General features: G+C 32.3%; 1 protein-coding gene across 1 annotated transcript; it reads left to right on the top strand.

The window, feature by feature from the left end:
• Window positions 1–860: 860 nt before the first annotated feature.
• On the top strand, window positions 861–21832 carry LOC145293990 (uncharacterized). Its single transcript, XM_080140882.1, has 7 exons — window positions 861–1004; window positions 5841–5904; window positions 10076–10214; window positions 11860–12013; window positions 13042–13250; window positions 16857–17005; window positions 21610–21832. Exons 1-7 carry the CDS (start codon window positions 965–967, stop codon window positions 21785–21787), a joined length of 933 nt encoding a protein of 310 aa, XP_079997008.1. The 5' UTR covers window positions 861–964; the 3' UTR covers window positions 21788–21832.

The raw sequence follows: 21832 nt of genomic DNA, 5'->3' as shown, positions 1-21832 counted from the left end.
GTATAGATTAAATAAAGAACTCCGTTTGAAATTCCGTACAGATTCCCGAGTTCGATAGATTACAAATTATCAATGCTCATCTAAAAAATTTAGAAACTTAAAGACAGAAATTAACAAATTATTATTTTTTCAATTGAAACTTTTTCCAACAAAAATTCAATCAAGCGAAATGTTATTATTTGCAAAATCACGGCGTGAGTTTATTGCGAGAAAAAATGTGTAGGCATTTCTTTTCTTTTTTTTCTTTTGTTAAATAATATTATTTAAGGAATCATTTCGAATTAAAATCAGTTGAGAAATATACTTTGTCTATTGAGAAATACACACTTCAAATATTTAAATATGAGTTAAAGAATAATAAGTTATCCAAAATGGCCGTCCATTTGGGCCATATTAAATAACTTTACCTAATGTTTACATATTTAAAGTGTGTATTTTCCAATACAAAATGTGTATTTTAAATAGATTTTAACTCGAAAAGATTCATCATATAATATTTAGCAACAACAAAAAGTTTTCATTCCTACACAGAATTTTTTTCTCACAATAAATAATTCAGCATTTTTAATGACATTATCATTTTATTTTTTCAATAGTTTGTTTTGTCCCATCGACATGATTTCACGGATATGGGTACCTAAAATGACAAGCACCACCCCCCGCCCGAAAGAACATGTCGAAATAAATAAACCCTTCGTTAACTTCCGAAGGAGGAAGGTAATGCTTATGTTCTGAGACCGAGCAAATACAATTTTTGTCAGCCTTAATATTTTATTTTTATTTATCTTTAACGGGCAGTGAGACATGTTCGTTTCTACGTGTTGTGTATAATTGTGTATTTTTCAAAGCGATAAAGAGATAATAGCAGATGGTTTGATCCCACGTCTGATAACCAAATGTTATATTAAACAGTATTTCTTCTTTAGTTTTAGTCCAAGGAGCGAACTATTTTCTCGCCACCATTATGAAGGCCGTCTGTTTAATTGTTGCCTGCTATCTAGCAGGTAAGTTAAATCATGCATTTTTTAAACCAAGGTTATCTCCCTTGTGCCGTGTAAGTTTATACATAGAACCACGTATTTTTAAAAGATAATAATAATAATAATAATAATAATAATAATAATAATAATAATAATAATAATAATAACTAGCAGAAACCGTGGAAATTCCACGGTTGTTGAAAATTTAAAAAAACACACACACATCAGTAACAAACATCTTATCACATAATCAAACAATTACATTGAGGTTGGACCATGAATGATTAAAGACTTAACTAAATCACGAAGCTCTGGATTTTCAAGTTCTGGTATCCCTGCTGACAATTGCATCAATTTGATGAACTGTTCTGATCTTATCCTGATCTCGCAACATTATGATCATGTGTCAGTATGGTAGCCATCTTTTTTTTTAAATTCAATAACACAAACATTTGCAAATAGAATTCCCAGTACATATCTGTCTTTAATCTCTTTCAAAGGGTTAGCTAAGGTTACACAATAAACGGCGGCCGTTTAGAAAATTGACCCCCACCTCTAAATTCCACAATTTACACTTTTTTTTTCACGTTAATTTCATCGAGTTGCGATATTTTTCTAGGTGATGGTCACAAAGTACGTTTTCAATTTAGTAGAACGTTATAATTGAAAACTAATCCCCGACGGTAAAATTCATAACTTTTTTTTTTCTTCAAATGTTTTTTTCTTAACTTGAAAGTTAAGTTTGTAATCGATGAGATTAACGTGAAAAAAGGGGGGTTAATTGTGGAATTTAGAGGTGGTGGGGTAGTAGTATCAGAATTTTTGTAGGAATTTTTGACACCCCTAACACGAAACTGCGAATACAATATAAAAATCTCGTAATTTCTCTGTTAAAAGTGGGTTATTTATTTTCTTTATGGATTATACTTCCAAAATAAACTATTACAGTTGTTTTAAAAGTAATAAAAATATTTTTTTTTTTTTTTTAAAACAGTAATGAATTTTCCGAACTCAATATTTTTCAATTTTTAAACTAAATATTTTTAAATTTTTAAATTTTAAAAATCTATCAAAATTTTTCTATTGATTCTATTTTTACGATATTTTCAGGGTCAATGTGAAATTTTATGTTCTTTCCAATAAACCGAATATAATATTTTAGACAAACGTTTTTTTTAAATTCACGCCCCCCCATTTTCACGCCCCCCCCATTTTCACGCCCCCCCATTTTGAAATGTCTATTAAAAAGTAAATAATTAATTTATGTTTAATAGGTTTATATATCACAAATTGAAGAGAAAAGGTCAATAAATAATATATTCAAATTTAAAACAAAAAAAAAAAATCAGTTTTTTAGAAATTTACCTGTAAAGTCCGAAGTTTAAAACCTTATTTTATAAGAACACATTTTTTCTTTTTGTCTTTTTTTTTTTTTTTTTAATGAAACCTTGGTCCTTGCTCCTTTAATTGAAAAAAAAATTAGGGCTTGAATTACATTTTTCGAGGAGTTATAAGCTTAGAAAGATAGGGGGTCGAATAATTTACGCCTCTCATTTTGAAATGTCTATTAAAAAGTAAATAATTAATTTATGTTTAATAGGTTTATATATCACAAATTGAAGAGAAAAGGTCAATAAATAATATATTCAAATTTAAAACAAAAAAAAAAATCAGTTTTTTAGAAATTTACCTGTAAAGTCCGAAGTTTAAAACCTTTTTAAAAAAAAAAAACACATTGTTTTGTTTTGTTTTTTTTTTTAAATAAAACCTTGGTCCTTACTCCTTTAATTGAAAAAAAAAATTAGGGCTTGAATTACATTTTTCGAGGAGTTATAAGCTTGGAAAAATGGGGTGGAATTATTCACTATTTTCACGAAATTTCTGACACTGCTAGTGGTGGGGGTCAATTTCTTAAACGTCTGCCCAATAAACAAATAATAATTTAAATTTTTCATTTTTATTTATCAGACTGGAGATTAGATGGGAAAATACTCTCGATCCCTCTATCTTGAAAAAGGAACATAATTTCCTAATCACCGTTATGTTACTATGCCAACAATATATAAACGATGATATCGGTATCTTAGAAGTTAACAGTTTTAAATAAGCAGAACTTAAAGTAAATAGTAACATAATGGTGATTAGGAAATTGGATTCCTTTTGTGATATATGGATCGAGAGTATTTTCCACCTAATCTCCAATCTTGACAGCTTTTTATGGATTAATTCAATTTTTAGGGTCTGATTATTAACTTTATCCTGCCCCCACCCCTCCAAAAATGTTAGTTAGTAATCAAGTAAAAATTGGACTTTTTACTTGATTAAATAATTAAAAATAAGAAAACGAGTTTTGCTTTAATTTAATTTTTTTTTTATTTATATCACTACGAAGTAGATAAAAAAAAAAACATAGTCCATCTCTACGAATAAAAAAATATTCCATCAAATTCGAAACAAAAAAAAGATTATACTTATGCGTCTATGTTACCGCACTAAAATCGTTATTTAGAAATCCATTCTTAACATGGGAGGGGGTGTATTTTGTAATTCTGTTATACTTTTAACTAACAATTTAATTTAGATTTTTAAGTATTAATAATTCTGTTTAATTTCTCCTTTTCTTTAATCAGTCAGCACCAGTTTTTTGGGTGTTTTTTTTTTTTTTTTTGTCTAATAATAATGAGGAAAACATATTTAATTCATCATTTGAAGGAGATTTCGAAGTATTTAAACTGTTAATTTCTGGCTATGATTAAAGTTTAAAGTCAAGAATTCTAGTTCACTTGTTTATCTGGACATGCGAAACACCGAATTTTTGGCATCGTTACTATTAAACCAAGAAAAGAAGATATTGATCAGAATTATTCTAACAAACAAAACAAAGGAATGAGAGAAATTGTAATGCTTATTTAAATAAAAAAATGGTGCTGTTACAGAGAAAAGACCGTGCTGAAATAGTAACGTTATTTCGAAATCCATTTTTAACATGAGGGTGTTTTTTGTTCTGTTTTTTTTTAACTAATCTGTAGTTTAACCTAGCAATTTAATAAGCAAATATATCGTAAAAATTGAATTTAATAATAAAAAAAACATGCACGGTCATTTCTCTATATAAGTACCTGCAGTGTCAAACTCTTATCCAAAAATAAATAATAAAAATTATACATAAAATGTTAAAATATATAAATGTATAAAAAAAGGAAAAATAACTTGTAAATACTATTTAAAAAATAGCACAGTAACATACGAATGATTTTTTCATCTAACTTGATTTTATTTACAAACACATAATATTTTTTAATATTAAAAAGAATCTATTACATCATTTAAAATTCATACAATAGAATATTCATCTAAACAATTAGAGTTTTATTTCTATATTTCTTTCTATAAGTTTTTATGAATAAATGTTAATACGTACATTATTTAAGTATTTAAGCCAACCGCCATTTTTTTTTGTTTTCATTGGTAAACAAGTTTTTTTTTTTATTCAATCAGGATGTAGATAGGATTTTAATCATCTAATCAGAATATGGCTAAGTTTTATCTTACAGCGACACCAATTTTTAATTATTTTTTTTTTGTTTGTTTATTAGCCGTTTGGAATATTCCATTTTCCTTTTAAGGGATGCTCAGCATGATAACGGTCAAAGCGAATACAGATATTAATATATAGATGATTATCATACTACTACTACGACTAATAATAATAATAATAATAATAATAATAATAATAATAATAATAATAATAATAATAATAGTTAAACAAGCAAATAAACAAACAAATAAATAAATAATTAATTGACATTTCATTTCTAGTTTCAGTTTGTAAGTTTGATGTGCGCGAAGTATTTTTGCGGTGATTGGGCCAGCGTATTCTCGTTGTCAAATTTACCGAAAAAAACATCAAACTCAACGATACAAATCATAAACATAATATTTTAAAAACTTGACTGAGAAAACTCCTGCGTGTTAAGTTTCTAATCGATGACATTAACGTGATAAAAGAAAAACCAGAGGATTTCAGAGGGGATGGGGCATTTCCGTAATCCTCCACATTTTTTTTTCCATTTCCACTAAGCCACAGCAACGCGTGGCCAGGTACAGTTGGTATATTCATATATAGACATGTATTCTTTCATTCTTCCGTTGGCTTATATATACATCCGAAAAGGAAACACAAGTGGATAGTCCTTAATCTGCGGAGTTTCAACGAAATACTTTCCTTCTCATCAGAGGGTAGGAATTAGCAAAATGCAAGATCGGGATTTGCATACAAAAGTCTTTGATGAAACTGCAAGTAAGTCAAAGGTCTTACTTGATAACAAAAAGCGAAGCAGAGGGAATATGGTGAAGAAAAGGGTGATTACACGTGAATGGATAGTCTGGTGAAAGGTAAATTATCTAATGACGGTAAAATCCAAAAATATAAATCCAAGAAAGTTAATTGAATTTCCATTCGCTTAAATAAAATCCAAGGAAATTACGTAACTGGAAGATGGTCCAAAATAATCAAAAAGGCCGAAATCCATGGAATAATTCACAAATATGTACAAGGAAAAGAGGAAAAGATTCCGATAATTTTATTTTATATATATATATATATATATATATATATATATATATATATATATATGTTTTTATTTATAAAGCATGTTTTGTACAAACAAGTCACCGCGCTCATCAAGTCCAAAAGACCATTCGAGGATAAGAGTCATTGAGTTAGACATACCTTAACATATTTTAATTGTGAATTTTAACACTATAACCCAAATGATATTTTAGACGCTGAATCCACCCTTTGGTCATTTAATATATTCAAAGTTTATTTTTATTATGTATTCCTTTTTTTTTTTTTAGTGGCTCATTCTTTTTATCCCCCACCGCTGCCACCAGGGGGCAATATTGGAAAAGAACCTCTCCTGTAAGTGTGTTATTCTTATTCGAAAATATCAACAACATGAACTCTCTATTTATTTATCTATTCATTGAAATGAAACAATATCCCATGAATGCTAGCTGATTCTACTAACCCTAACCCAGGAGCGACAATAATATATTCTTCTTGTTCTCTTTTTCTCTTCTTTCATTCTTCTGTTGACTTTATGGATATATAATACTCAATTTTTATATGTTTTTCTTTTTAAAGCATGTTTTGTACAAATGACTCACCGCTTAGCAAGACCAAAGACTATTCGAGGATAAGAGTTATTGACTTAGACAAGTAGACGGTGAAATAAGGAAGACATTAGTAACGATGCTTGTAACTAGTCATAAATTGATTACTTAGTCACCGGATTTATACCGGGTATATAATATCTATTTCTTTTACATTGGACTTGAAAACGGTAATGTTATTTTTCACCGGGAAGCAGCTCGTGATACTGTATTCTACTGACGAGCATTTCTAGGGAAATAAGGGTCTATCTTAGAATCCAATTTAAAACTGTTTTATATTTTACCAATATACTTCAATTGCCACTACAGACTTAGTATTATTAGACTGAGATCGTGTTCAAAAGAAATGTAGGAAAAGTACAAGCTATTTCGGCAATTCATACCTGGTGTTCATAGATATATTTGTAGGATCTGTGTTGAGTACGGTCACTTCATAACATGCGTTCACTTTATTCGACACTTATTATTGACAGGCGATTGAAATAATAGCGACATCCTTCGGTCAATGGTTTTCGTAAACGACCGAATTTTTTATTGGAATTTTGATCGCATTAGGATAATTCATAGAACGACCAATCTGGACTATTTTGAAAGAAATGTTGAAGGATCGAATGCTAGACAAGTAATAGAGTAAAGATTTAATACATCGAAAAGCAATGAAGTAATAAATACAATTCTAGAAGCAAAGTGTAATTATTAAGGTTAATCTTCGCATAAGTTATAAGACCATCTATTCTCTGTATATAAAAATGGATTGATGAAGTAAGCAAAACAAGGTCGTTCTAAAGAGAGTTTTAAGAGGCGGCGAACTTTAAATTAAAATAAATCACGGGAAAATATATTTATCATACAAATATGCGGTTTATTCCAAATATTAATTTTTTAACATTTATAATTTAAATACAATTCCGGATATATGGCCCACGCCGCTCGCGCGTGTATGCCGTAATCTAGAGGTCAACTTTTCGCAAACTCTAAGCATTAAATTATGCTGTATTTCGACAATAACGTGTCGAATGTTGTCTTCCAAGTTGTCTATTGTGTCTGGTTTATCAGCGTAGACATGGAACTTTACATAAAATTATTTAATGTGGTTTAATTGAACCAAGAAGGTTGCCGGTTGACAAGTCCATTTCGTTCAATTATTCGTTCAACACATTGATCGTATCATTTCCAATTTAGAAACGCTGCTCGAGTGTGAATCTATTTATGATGAATTTATAAACCAAGTTGAACTCAAAATAACCGATAGTTGTCAAATCTGCAATTAAGGAAAAGAGAGTTGTCAAAAAAAACACCCTATATAAGCATTAATATAAATTTATATAGCATACATAAGTTGGATGTAGGTTGCCAGAAGTTACGACAATGAACTGAAAGGGATTCAATAATAAGTTTAATAAATGTCGGCTGCTGAAATCCTTTTAGGAGTAGTATATTATCAAGTAAAGATATCTATACTCAAAGTGTTTAGTCGACCTGGCTGCCTTGAAGATTTTTTACTGGTCTGCGAACCAATAATGGTCTACGGATGGAGTCCTTAAAAGGTTCAGTCGAAATTACTAGGTCATATACTCTGATTAGTAGCCATGTGACCAAGCAACCTGACTAGGGTTGCTCTTGACCAGAAGAAATAGATCTACATGTTTACCTCGACTAAATTATGTCCGTTCTTATATTACACTGCTTTTCTGTCTTTGACCGGTAAAAAGGAGAAATCCTTCTAGACTGGGCTATTTTTTCTATTTTGTGGAAGTTGTTTTTTCCTTCCATTTAAAACCGACCTTGTGTCTCATCCTCGTGATAAATAACACTGTAAAGCTGGGAAAATGCCGTAACCAGGGTCCAGAAAAACATCGTATTCCACATGGTAATCTGAAAAAAACGTATCGCAGGGGTCACCATATCCTGTGGTTCCAGTGTATTACTTGCCAATAGAATTTTTAATCTTTCATCATCTCTTGAGAATTTTTTTCTCCGCAGACATTTTTGAAGATACCATTTTTCTTTACTTTTATTGACCCCAAACAAGGCTCGTAATGTGTCCTGTTTCGTCGATCTGTCACGCTGGAAGGGAATCAATCTCATGCACACAAAAGAACGACAGACTCGTTTATCTATTCTACTGGTTAATTCAAGATAGATGTACACAATATATACAATTGTCCGTATTTTGCCACTGAGCTAAAAAGAATGTAACAATAGATCTCTCTCTCTCTCTCTCTCTCTCTCTCTCTCTCTCTCTCTCTCTCTCTCTCTCGATGGCAGTGAAAGGATGCGGGGAAAAGAGGAGGAGTGACGACCCTTCGATTGTATTTCCGATTTCGACGCAGAGACTCGTTTATGTAGTGAGGTCGCAGTGGGGGTCGAGGCCGCTTCCTGGACCAATCGCAACTAATTACGCCATCTCAGAGGAAGCCCCATCTTCCTCGATTGGATTTGCGATTGCAGGCCCGGTTCTCACGATCCAAAGGTTAACCACGTGACCTCTCGGTCTGGTGACTGCACTCAGAGGCTAAACAACCCTGAGTCAGCATTCGTTGGCATCGGAAACGAAATTATGTTCCATCAGGTCTCTCAAAGTGACATCAAGATGTCGTTTCCACAAAACAATAAAATTTATAAATCAAATCTTTCTTTCAGCAGAGTTTGGTTGCTGTCGCCTTGGCATACAACGATACTTAACAAATAAAACAATCATATCTGCCAGCCATTCTCCTGTGTTTCGGGAGTCTCAGCCTCCCCTCCAGTGGAGAGCCTCCTCGCTCCCTAGGACGGTTATGTCACAGTGGTGGTGGGGTAATGAACCCTATACCATATCCCAGATTGGGTCGCATTCGATAGTTCGTAACGGTATTCATTAAAATAATCATGCACTCAGCACAACATGTTGTATATTGAAGGAGACAGCTCCCGGTTTTTAGTTAGAAACGAAGTAATTAGGGTCGAATATTATTATTGAAGGGGAATGCTGAAATCGAACGCAGTTGTTAGAAGTTAAAATGAATACATTTTGTTAGTTAGATACGATTCCAGGGATGCAGGAATTATCCATTGTAACGAGGAATAAAGGAACAATAGAAATAAAGTCTGGGCTTGTGTTGCCAGGACACGTGTTTTAAGCATGTGCATGGAATTCACATGTCTGGCCCGTGTGCTGACGTCATAAAGAAATATAGAACCAACAAATACATTTAAGTTAGACTAGAAGTCAGAGTCAGAAAAGGGTTGTCAGTCAGATAGTCCAAGAGAGTCCGGTAAAGCGGACCGGGGGACTGACAGAAACCCTTTTAGGGAGTAAATGGAAGGAAAAGACGACAATGTAGCAGCGTTACGAGCTATTGAATTCAACCAGCTGAATGAATAAATGTCATATATTTTTTGTAAACCTTTTGTTTTCGTTTGTCATCAACCGCAAGGTAATGTGTTTTGTCTCATCGTCTTGTATAATGAACTTTGTATGTAAACCCCTTCCAAAGGTTGAATGCACACCCTTTATAATAATGCATCTCCCTCCTGTTTAAATGAACTGTCATCGCACTTCCATTACACATCTATCTCTCAGCTCTATCGCTTCTATTATAAATATGGACCCTCGCAATGCAACAATCTTTCACAATACTAGCATAATCGTCAGCACGGTGCAGGTGCAACGTGAATCGTTTCAAGATAGAACAGTAAAAACGGTTATGAATTCCCTTCGCGGGCAAATATTAAATAGAAACAATAAGTATGTGGACACTTCGTTTTTAATATTTTCATTTGCTACAAGTTTACGCAGGTGATCCATTTTATAAAACAAAAGGTTGTGTTATTAAAGGTGAAATCTCGAATGAAACAAGTATTTTTTTAAATGTTTCGAATGTTTGTTGAAATACTAATTAAATATCGATATTTTTTTGTTAATGCTTTCGCAGCTATCCTGAAATTCAAAAACGCACATCGTTCCGCTATTATTACGTGACCCACGATGGCAAGGCGTACAACTATAAACCATCTGCACCGAGTATCCCCATTGCAGCCACAGAAGGTGTTCCCGATGATGCGATGAGAAAGGTGAATCTCTCTCTTCCTCTCTCTCTCTCTCTCTCTTCCTCTCTCTCTCTCTCTCTCTCTCTCTGTCACTCTCTCTGTTTCTCTCTTTCTCTTATACATATATATATATATATATATATATATATATATATATATATATACATATATATACAGCATATATACTTAACATTAAATTATACCCACAGACATTACTGTTTCATGCTTCCGCGGTTATCAAGGGTTGACAATTCCTGCCGGTTATGAGATTTGAACCCAGCCACGAAGCCACCTTTTGCTCCATTTGTTAAGCTTTTACCTCAGGGTCACCAAACAATTGTCACGGGAATAAAGGGAATTAAGAACTATTAATCGCCGAATTTGAGCGAATGCATTAGACAATCTAGAGTTAAGAGTTTGATGTAATTTGCTTGAAGCATTGTGTAGTATGTATATATAAAAAACTTTAAATTTATAGAAGGCAATATATTTATAGAAAGCAACGCAATGTATTAAGGAAGATGTCGACAACTACATGCAAGAACTGCAAAACCCTAACGTTGCCATCTTCCATGGCTGGGATATACATGTTGCTGCATAGCTTGGTGTGGTATAAAACTAGCAAAATGTGTTATATGTCATGTAACGGCTTGTGTCGTCTTGTGTTGCTGTTTAGACATTTAAGAAAACGCAGACAATAATGCACAAAGGATAATTCTTTAACAGGACAAATATCTTTTCTGGGACACATATCTTGCTTTACTGGTTTCCTTTTCTGGGTTCTGCGAATGCTGCAAGAATTCTCCCGAAAGACACCAAACGCCTAATTATGTATAACATTCATTTCTTGATGTTTCGATCTCTGAGTTGCACTAATTTCTCTTTGAACAATAATTAATGAAAACAAGTTTATATTTTGTCCTTTACTCCGTAATTTCATTTTTATTTTTGTTTCGTCATGAAACCTAAACAACGTGGGCAACTCATCTCTTGAGAAATATGTTCTCCACATTTTTGAAGATGCCATTTTTTTTTTTTTTTACTTTTATTGACCCCAAACAAAGCTCATTGCCATTGAGACGTAAGAGGCCAGTGTGGTTGGGAGTTAGGTTTATAGGGGAGTCCTAATTAGAGAGTTGAACGCAAACATCCTTGCTCACATTATATAAGCAAGAACCAAACACAGACGCCAGTGAGAGATTAAGCTTGGTGCAGAACCTCTTGTTAGTGGTGCCCGCTGAGATATTGGAATATCGGCAAACAACACGTCACATTCTGGAACTATTATATAGAGCAACAGCGTTCCTTTAATTTGAATTCAAAATTTGGATTTCGAATTAAAAAAATAAAACGGCGAGAACTTAATACTTTTATTTGTTGAAGGAGGCGTAATTTTTATTTTACAGTGTAACCCGGATATAATATACTTATTCTCCGGTCTCTACAACTCTCTTATACCCGGGTTACACTTATATTCGGAGTTCTTATATCCGGGTTACCCTGTACATTAACACAGGCTCTAATTTGGGACCAGAGAAAATCTCTCTTATATCCGTTTTTCTTATATTCGTGTATCTTTTATCCGGGTTACACTGTATCTATTCATTTATTGTCAGGGGAAAAAGTCTATTTACTGATTGATGTTTTTGTTCGCTTCTATTTTAATCAGGCGGCTGATATTGTTTCCCACATGACCAAGAATTCGCCCGACGAGGTTTTTTCAGCTTTGACCGGCTTTCTCGGTGTGGGTCTCTTCACCGCTGAGGAAGGCCTTAGTGTTTATCCCGAGCATGCTCGGTACGCCGACAGACCCGAATGTTACGGTAAGCATATTTACCAGTGCCATTTTTCAATATATATATATATATATATATATATATATATATATATATATATATATATATATATGTATATATATATATATAACTACTTCATTTACTCACATAAATTTAGTATACGAAAGTATAGATTTATGCGTAAACTTTAAGTATTTACTTCAAAAGTGCTCAATACGTAGGTAGAGCTAGTTAGTAATTTATAAAATATATATGGCGATTAAGCTACACTGAATATTCTGCGTTTCATCCACTATAGGATTCGTCAGGCTTATGGCGATTAAGCTACACTGAATATTCTGCGTTTCATCCACTATAGGATTCGTCAGGCTTATGCATAAGCCTGACGAATCCTATAGTGGATGAAACGCAGAATATTCAGTGTAGCTTAATCGCCATATATATTTTATAAATTACTATATATATATATATATATATATATATATATATATATATATGACTACTTCATTTAATCACAAATTAATATACGAAAGTATAAATTTATGCATAAACTTTAAGTATTTACTTAAACAGTGTTCAATACGTAGGTAGAGCTAGGTAGTAAGTTATAAAATATATATGGCAATAAAGCTACACAGAATATTCCGCGTTTCATCCACGCTTATGCCTGATGAATCCTTTTTAAATTCAATTTATAACATTATATAATCAATTCTTATTGCTGCAATATTTTAAGCTATGAATTTATTATATTTTTACTAGAATATCTTGTCATTTTCTTTTCCAGTTTTAGCAACTAGTCCTTTACTTTTCCGTGTTTAAACTTAACAATATTACTTTTCATGCTCGCATTTTCTATTGTAATCCAATATCCGTTTATTCTTTCTGCTTATTGAAAATAGGTTTTAGAAAGATTGCACTTACTCTTTCGAATTCATGCATCAAAATATAATACTTTCAATGTTACGAACAAAAAATGTATTTGAATTTTAAAACGAATACCGGATAAGTATTTTAGTAGATACTTTATGTTTGTATTTATTATTTCTTTTTAGGCCGATGCGATGGTGGTTGTGCAGATACTTGTATGGCTAATGGTCAGAAATGGAATAAAATGGCTGGAATGACCATCGGTAGGACTGTAGTCTTGGATGACAACGTCATGTGTAGTGCTGAGGACCCTTACCAACACACAGAAAACATTCTTAACCACGAGTTTGCCCATTTGGTTGAAGAAGCTTTGCCGAAAGCCTGGCACGATAAGGTACGCTGAAATGTTTAAAATTATATACATATATATATATATAATTTTAAACATTTGCTCATATATATATATATATATATATATATATATATATATTATGTATATATATATATATATATATATATATATATTATGTATATATATATATATATATTATGTATATATATATATATATATTCCTATAAATTTGGGGGGTGTATATTAGTATTCATATTAAAAACTCTTTTTTCTATTTATTTGGTTGAAGAAGCTTTGCCGAAAGCCTGGCACGATAAGGTACGCTGAGATGTTTAAAATTATATATATATATATATATATATATATATATATATATATATATATATATATATATATATATATATATATATTCCTATAAATTTGGGTGGGTGTATATTAGTATTCATATTAAAAACTCTTTTTTCTATTTATTTAAAAAGAAAACACAACTTTGTTATATATGGTCGTGGAATTGTATTCATTAGCAAAAGATCTAGCTAATTTGCATCTTCTTTTAAACATTCATTTTAATTAATTCCCTATTAGTTTTTTCGGTTTAACTATTACGTGTAATTATGTTAATGCAGATATTCTATATGATTTATATTTGTGTAATATTTACGCAAAAAGATTATAGTAAACACAAACCTCTTTCTATACAGGTTCATGTATGCATAAATGCATTTGTTTAAAAAATTTTGCCGACCAAACTCCTCTGTCAGTTTTTTTCTCTGCATGCATGAAACGTCAAATATGGATATTCAAACCCATGCGAAACTTTATATTTGGGTTTTAGCCGGGGGAAATCGGTGCAAAAGTGTGAAAATTAAAACAATGAAATTGGCCAAGTGAAGGGTGAACGACGGTATTACGAATATACATACGTAACATAGTAGCTATGTGCTCATGTTTTAATGTTTAGTCTTGCTACAAACATGTTTTAATAGGTAAGACATTAACGTCAAAGGAAAAGAAAAAGTAACTCGTAAGCTAAACGTTTTGATTTCGATTCACGGTGGTGGCGCACAAGTCATTTCATTTTTTTTTTTTTTTTTTTTTTTTTGTTACTTTTTAAATCATTACGATATATTGGGTTCAATATAATATAATAATAAATACGAAATCTGCAGTAATCAAAATATCATATTTAAACGTATTTATGACCGGGCGATGCCGGGCGGCTGGCTAGTATATATACATATACAGTGTTGGACATAACTTTAGAATAGAAACAAGAAAAAAGTGATGTTTCTATTTCTTTTGAATTGTAAAAGCTTGATTGTTAAAACGAGGCTCAATCATACAAGTTAATAAATATAATAGATAATAATATATATAACATATATATATAATATATATAATATATATATATAATATATATATATATGATATAAGTTAATAAATATAATAAGATATGATAAAATTTTAAAAATGCAAACTTTAAACATTTTTTAAGTAAAATTAACTAGAATGGATGGATAAAACATTAGAAACATACTACTAATAATAACTAGTAAATGTTTCTAAAACCAAATTATTCCAAAATAACGTGTAGCTTCATCGCTATTATTCAAAGCTTCACAAATTCTGTCTTTGATGCTAGAGGCAAAACTTTTTAAGTAATCACTAGGGTTATGACAACAGCATATACTTTTCATTGATTTGACTCTCGAGTTTGTATTTATTGATATCTTATATGCCCGGGTGTTTGGAGGTGTGTGTGTGTTAAAAATAACGTTGGCCAGGTGTTTGGAGGTGTAAAAGAAAAAAAAAGTTTTGGTAGGAAGGTAGGATTGAACTCCGAAGCCTTGATGCAAAGGTGGAAAGGAAAGGGAAAAAAACCTGAGACATAGCCATTTCGGCCACGAGGGGAGAGGAACTGATAATCACGTTAAATTAAAGTTTATAAAGTGAAATATACAGGTGCGATGAAGTGGTGTGATGTTTGACCTAGTTTAGCGCTGCAAGCCAGTTACTGTTTCCCCCGCCCCATCATTCGCTTTTCGAAGACACGGCGAGCTGGTAAAAGTCGGGCAAATTAAATACACACGCGACCCCTGTTCTTAAGTCGTAGATATTAGTATTTAGACATGATATAAAAAGTTTTAAGAAGGAGTGAGCCGACGAAAAAAAGCCTTTTGCAGACATACACAAAAAGCGAACATACATACATACATACATACATACATACATACATATATACATATATACACACATTTACGCTTTTATATTTATTTATGATGTGGTTCTCAGTTGATTAACTGTGTCTAACTCTGTCGGATATATACTCAAGAGTCAAAAAAATGTTGTCATAATCCTTATTATTAGTTGGCACACTTCGCCATGTACAGAATATTGCTTTAGTAAAATCATTAATGGAATCATATTGCTTGCTATTTTCATCAAGGCATTCCTACAAATTTCAAGGCATTCCTACAAATTTTCATTGAAATCAGATCATCACGCCGGCCATAGTAGATAATTGGCACTCCGTATTATTACTCCTCCTCCTCCACTAGCTCTGGTATCATGTTAGTAAAATTGAAGGCCATCTGAATCATCAAGATGAAATGTTTTCTTATCTGAGAACGAAACATTGTTCCATTCATGATTCCAGGTTTGCAACTTTTTTGCGGATTTGAGTTTGGTTTCTTTTGAACAACGTTGGTTTCTGTTTCCTCTTCCCTTTTTACCTATTGTTCTTCAAAAATCGTTCTAGTTGAAACTGAACACTTATTTTTTCAACATGTATTTTTTTTTTTTTTACTGGACATGCCTCGATTCGATTTCGTTGATCAAGATTAGAGGAGAGAGAATCAGAGAGAACTTGGTCGTTTACAGCCTTTGAAGTGTTGCCATAGCTGGTAGTGTCGTCAGCATAAATGCCTACAAATGATCTTAGGATGTGATTTGGCATGACTTGTTATAATACGATACAAACGGATTTCTGGAACACAGGGTTGGGGTTAGTTGAAAATAAGGCATACGCATCAATTATGATTATGCAATTTCTACAGCGACGTACCTCGAAAAATAGGCTGTTAATCCTGACATAATGATTTTAAGCAAGAAGGAGAAAGAAGCAACTTTAACGAAAGATAGTGTCTTCAGCGATGCTTGGTTAAACAGAGCTTAGAGGGGGGAAAGATAACAAAACACCAAGGTCTTATGTATAACATGTAAAGAAACTGGAATCTTAGGAAGATCTCTATTATTCTTGTAATTATATGAGCAACTGGAGTACCTGGCAAATAAACCCCGGTGAACCAATTGCACTTAAAAGGATGGTCAGAATCTTAAAATGATCTCTCGGTTGGAATATAATAGATAGTGGGTGAATGCTTGGCATCTGGTAGTATATCTTATCGTCAGCTTAAACAAATTGATGAGAAAACTGAAAATAGAAAAGAGAAAGTCATGTCTCTCACCAATTAAATTCATCATCATCATCGTCGTCGTCGTCGTCGTCGTCATCATCATCATCATCATCATCATCATCATCATCATCATCATCACAGACACAATACATTCCAAAAAAGACCCATGGTCTTTTATATCTTTTTTAATTTAATATTTTGAAAATCCATATTTTTTAAAACTGTTTAACAGTTGGAGGCTGCCTACAGAAACGCCTACGCGAATCGTCTGTGGACGCTGGGAACTTATGCCATGCAAAGTGCTCGAGAATATTTCGGGGAAGCGACAGAGGCTTGGTTTTATGCTTCGATGAGAACTGATGTCACTGGTGGACTAAACATGTAAGTATACAATGAAGATATTATCTCTGATGAGTTGTTAAATACTTTGTATGGTAGCAAGAAAGGGAGCAGAGAATTACGATAAGTAAATGCTGACGAACAAAGATGGAAGCAATTTGTGTTAGAAATATTGGATGTACTAAAATACATACAATAGAAATAATATACAGTGTTTGTACTTGAATTTTTATTCGTTTTTATTTGAAGTGATATTTTGTTTAATCGTATAACTGTACCCGGCAGTGGGTTAAAAATAGGACAAGGCTTGAGGCTTTCATACTAATTATGATAAAGAATTTTATTTCGCAATTAACCTCATTAAATCACTGTGAAAACTGTAACAAAAGAGAGCAGAAAAAAAAACAAGAGAATCATACAACAATCCAAGAAAGGAAGTAACGATACTCGAGCAAATACAGAAAGAAAACTATCGATTAGGGGAATCGATTAAATTCTTTCATCGTTCATTGATGATGATTATAAAAACAGTATTTACCCTAGTTCGCCTGCCTGGCCGTGTACAAAATGTTTCGGACTTCTGCTGTTCACTCGGTCGCCGTCGTGTCCGCCATTAAGGATTGCGCCCTCTCCTCCCAGACCGATCCCGCAAAAAGTATGTCTGTCACATGACCATTCAATTTAACACACGGTTTGTTCAATTCATTTTTAACCTACGTTTCGACTAAGAAGCAAAAATAAAATAATAAGTGATGTGTTTTCAAGGAAAGGGGAAAACCCCTTCTTCCTTTGATTACCGTTCACATTTTAATTTTGTGGTCGTGACTCACCCCATAGCAGTTGTTGCCGGCAGTTAAAACATGTACTTTTTTTAAAATATTTTAGTTAATGCCCTTTTTATTAAATCTATTACTGTGTTTGTCTTGATTATTACGATCTGCAAAGATTACAACACTGGCGACGAGAGGTTCAAAACTTATACTGCTACAACAATTATAACACCTGAATTTGGAGAATTAGGAGATCCATAAGATATATTGCAAAAGAACACTGTGTGTCAGTAGGAACAATCTGGCATATAGTTTACAACAACATCAGGTAAAAGTCTCATTTGATAAGTAAAGGTAATTTTAAAATGTCCATACTGCGATTTGTGGTAGGTGTGGCCCCAGAATAATGATGTGTACTTTTGTAAAATACTTTTGTTAATACACTTTTTGTTAACTATACAACAATGTTTGTATTGATTATTATCGACCACATATACACATACATCCCTCATATTAGCATAGGTTAATGCCAGAGAAGAAATCCTTCTAGACTGGGTAATAAGGACTTTATATGATGATATTTCTGACACAAATTATTATTTCAAACTGCTTTGTCTTTTGTCATAAGAAAAATTCTTCTAGACTGAGGCAACTTTTTTTTAATTGTTATCATAATCCAGAATTTTCTTTTTAGTGATCTGGATTTTATTTGTATTAAAAAAAATGACCTTGTGTTTAAGATTGTTCCCATGATGAAGCAAATAAATGTGGACTTCATTTGATATTTCATGGTTTTAGATTGTCTATCTCTTCTATGTTATTATTTGGATTCTACCGACTACTGTTCTCATCTTGAACGTTATAAAAATAACGTTCCAAGCTATGTAACCTCGTCCTTCTTCAGGTGGATCTTTCTGAACTCGGCAATCTTTCTATCAAACTCGGGAATTTGCACAGAATTTCAAACAGAACCGCTTATTTAATCCATGGGAGTAGCATGCTCATGTTCCGTTAGCCATGACTTGATAGAAATCTTAAATAATGCTAACCCCGTGAATTAAATAAAGTGTCCTGTTTGAAATTTCGTGCAGATTACCAAGTCCGACAGCAATATTCCCCAAGTTCGACAAGACACACCTGAAGAAGGTCAGAGATTACATTGACTGAAATATAGTGCGAATAACATTCAATGCGAGAAGAGTAGTCCAAATAATCCAAATATGAATTATCAGTCCTTGAATGTCATTTTCACAATGCTTCGGTCAATGTAGTCTCGGACTTTCATCAGGTATATATATATATATATATATATATATATATATATATATATATATATATATATATATATATATATATATATATATATATATATATATAATTATTTATTTATTTATTTATTTTTAAAACAGTAATCTACGTACATTCATGTTTCGGGGCCATACCCCTCTTCAGCGTAGCTTGACTGTTATTAGGACTCGAATAAATAGATAATTAAAAATATTATTTGTTCACGTCCAAAATAAAAAATTGGCAATTTCTAAAAAAAAAAAAAAAATTTACATCCGATCTTCAAGATGAAGACGCTAACCTCAATATCGTTTAAAAAAATCAATAACAAAAAAAAACTACGTGAATATATAAACGATAAAAGTCTCGAACCCAACCCTTTATTATTATTACATAGTGACATATGGCCGAGTGGTCCTAGACGTTGTATCAAAGTTTACAGTTACCCAAAGGTGCTGAGTTCAATCCTGAACGAAGGCAGTGAAAAAGTAACATTCAAAACAGAGAATCAGCAACTATGCTCCAAAGCCTAGCTGGAGTTCGAACACGGTACCCCCGTAATAATAATAAAGGGTGGGGTTCGAGACTCCTAACAAACGGTTCCCCAGTTCGATACAAAACACCTGACGAAGGCCGGAGGGCAAAACGGCTGAAACGTTGTGACAATAACAACCAAGATGAGGAAGTCAGTCCGACAATCTCAATCTATATATATATATATATATATTATAGTGATTCAATGAATTTCAAAAAACCTTTTTTGAAGTGAAATGTTTGAGTTTCATATCAAAGAGTTTTATTATTCTAAGTAAGATAAAGAATACTTTAGTAATTTTATCTCCTTATCCTTTCAATGTCTACCATATATTCAGAGGAGAAAATATTAGCAAATATTTATAAGGTATGCACCCTATTTGCTAAAGTCAGTGAGACATGGAAAATCAAAGTCAAGAATAATTGATTAATCAGAAGTAATATAGCAAGGGAAATTGAAGAAAAGGATATATAAATGTAGATCCAAATTGCGCGGTAAAATCCATGGTGACTGTTCTTTAAAGCAAGTGGGGTAATAAGATCCAAGCTGTATATTGGGTAATCCGCATAATTGAGTAGATATCCGGGTCGGGCATATTCCTGGGAGAATTGTTCTTTGTGTGTCCAGTGAAAAATATTTTAAAGTCTGGTGGAAAGTTTTTTATTATTATTACTAGGTGAAGTATTAGTGCGTTAGCGTTAGAACAGACTGGACAACGGCGTGGTAAGGAGAAGAGGTAATAATGAAAGGAATAGAGGGGAGTGATCACGTGTACATATATATATATATATATATATATATATATATATATATATATATATATATATATATATATATATATATATAGTAAGTTATAATATATATGGCGATTAAGCTACACTGAATATTGCGCGTTTCATCAACTCTAGGACTCTTCAGGCTTAGGCGCATAAGCCTAAAGAGTCCTAGAGTGGATGAAATGCGGAATATTCAGTGTAACTTAATCGCCATATATATTTTATAACTTACTAACTAGCTCTACCTACGTATTGAGCACTTTTGAAGAAAATACTTAAAGTTTACGCATAAATCTATACTTTCGTATATTAATTTTATGTGAGTAAATTAAGTAGTTATATATATGTGTGTGTGTGTGTGTGTGTGTGTGTGTGTGTGTGTGTGTGTGTGTGTGTGTGTGTGTGTATACATATGTATCTATAGCAGACTATGATCTATTTAGACAGAGTTCAAACAGCCTATAAAAAAGTTGATCATTCGGTCGCTGACGTAGGTTAAGTTGTATCCCGGGTATAGGAAGGGCGGGAAAAATAGAATAATAAAGAAACAGAGAAAATAGAAATAAATAATAGAAACAAGAATAGGAAAAGGGAAAAAAGGAAAAAAAGGAAAAAGAAGCAAATGAAACAATACTTTTTTTCAAGCTGATATCACCATTTAAACCAACTGGACTAATTTCATCTTAATTTCTTTAATCTTTTTAAATCGAATTTAATCCAGTCAACTCAAGTAATATCATTTAATATATTATGTGCTATTCTTGTTAATTTTATACGCATTGGTAATGTCCTTTAAATGGGAGAATTAAACTGAAGGTTTAGAATGTAATAATGTTTGTGAGTAATTTGTAAAACTACAGCTAAGCGTATTACTAGAACATGTTATTTTTTTTATTATTATCCTGATGGTAATACTTAGCTGTTAAATAAAAATAATATTATAATGATATTATTTTTTGATTTAACAGCTAATATTTCATACAAATGGCCCGAAACAGTAGCATGTCCAGTGTTGCAACCATGTAAATTTGTTATATATATATATATATATATATATATATATATATATATATATATATATGTGTGTGTGTGTGTGTGTGTGTGTGTGTGTGTGTGTGTGTGTGTGTGTGTGTGTGTGTGAGACACGATTTAAAAAGAACCGGAATCGGAAGCAGTAATTGTATCAGAATAGGGAGTTTAGAACAGAATCAGTAATTGTATCGGAATCGGAGAAATTTTTGTAAATCGTCTCATGACTATTTTCACCTTTCCTTCCAGGTGTGGAACCAGACAGGTATGCAAGAGTGAAAAGGACGTTCGTGATTACATTCAGCAACACGATCCCCAACTCTTTGAGGTCCTTTCCTACGCCTACACAAATGGCCGGCCGGAGCTGGAAGGAGGCATTGGACCTTGCGCCAAGGAATTTTATGAAGCAATCATCGGAGACAACTGATACAGATTTGTGAAACAAGTTTCCAAATAAATTATCACATTAACA

This window comes from Euprymna scolopes, chromosome 15 (assembly GCF_053919585.1).
Source record: "Euprymna scolopes isolate OS-2025 chromosome 15, ASM5391958v1, whole genome shotgun sequence".
Taxonomy (NCBI): Eukaryota; Metazoa; Mollusca; class Cephalopoda; order Sepiida; family Sepiolidae; genus Euprymna; species Euprymna scolopes.
Note: the sequence above shows the minus strand (reverse complement) of the source record. Positions and strands in the feature narration are given on the sequence as shown.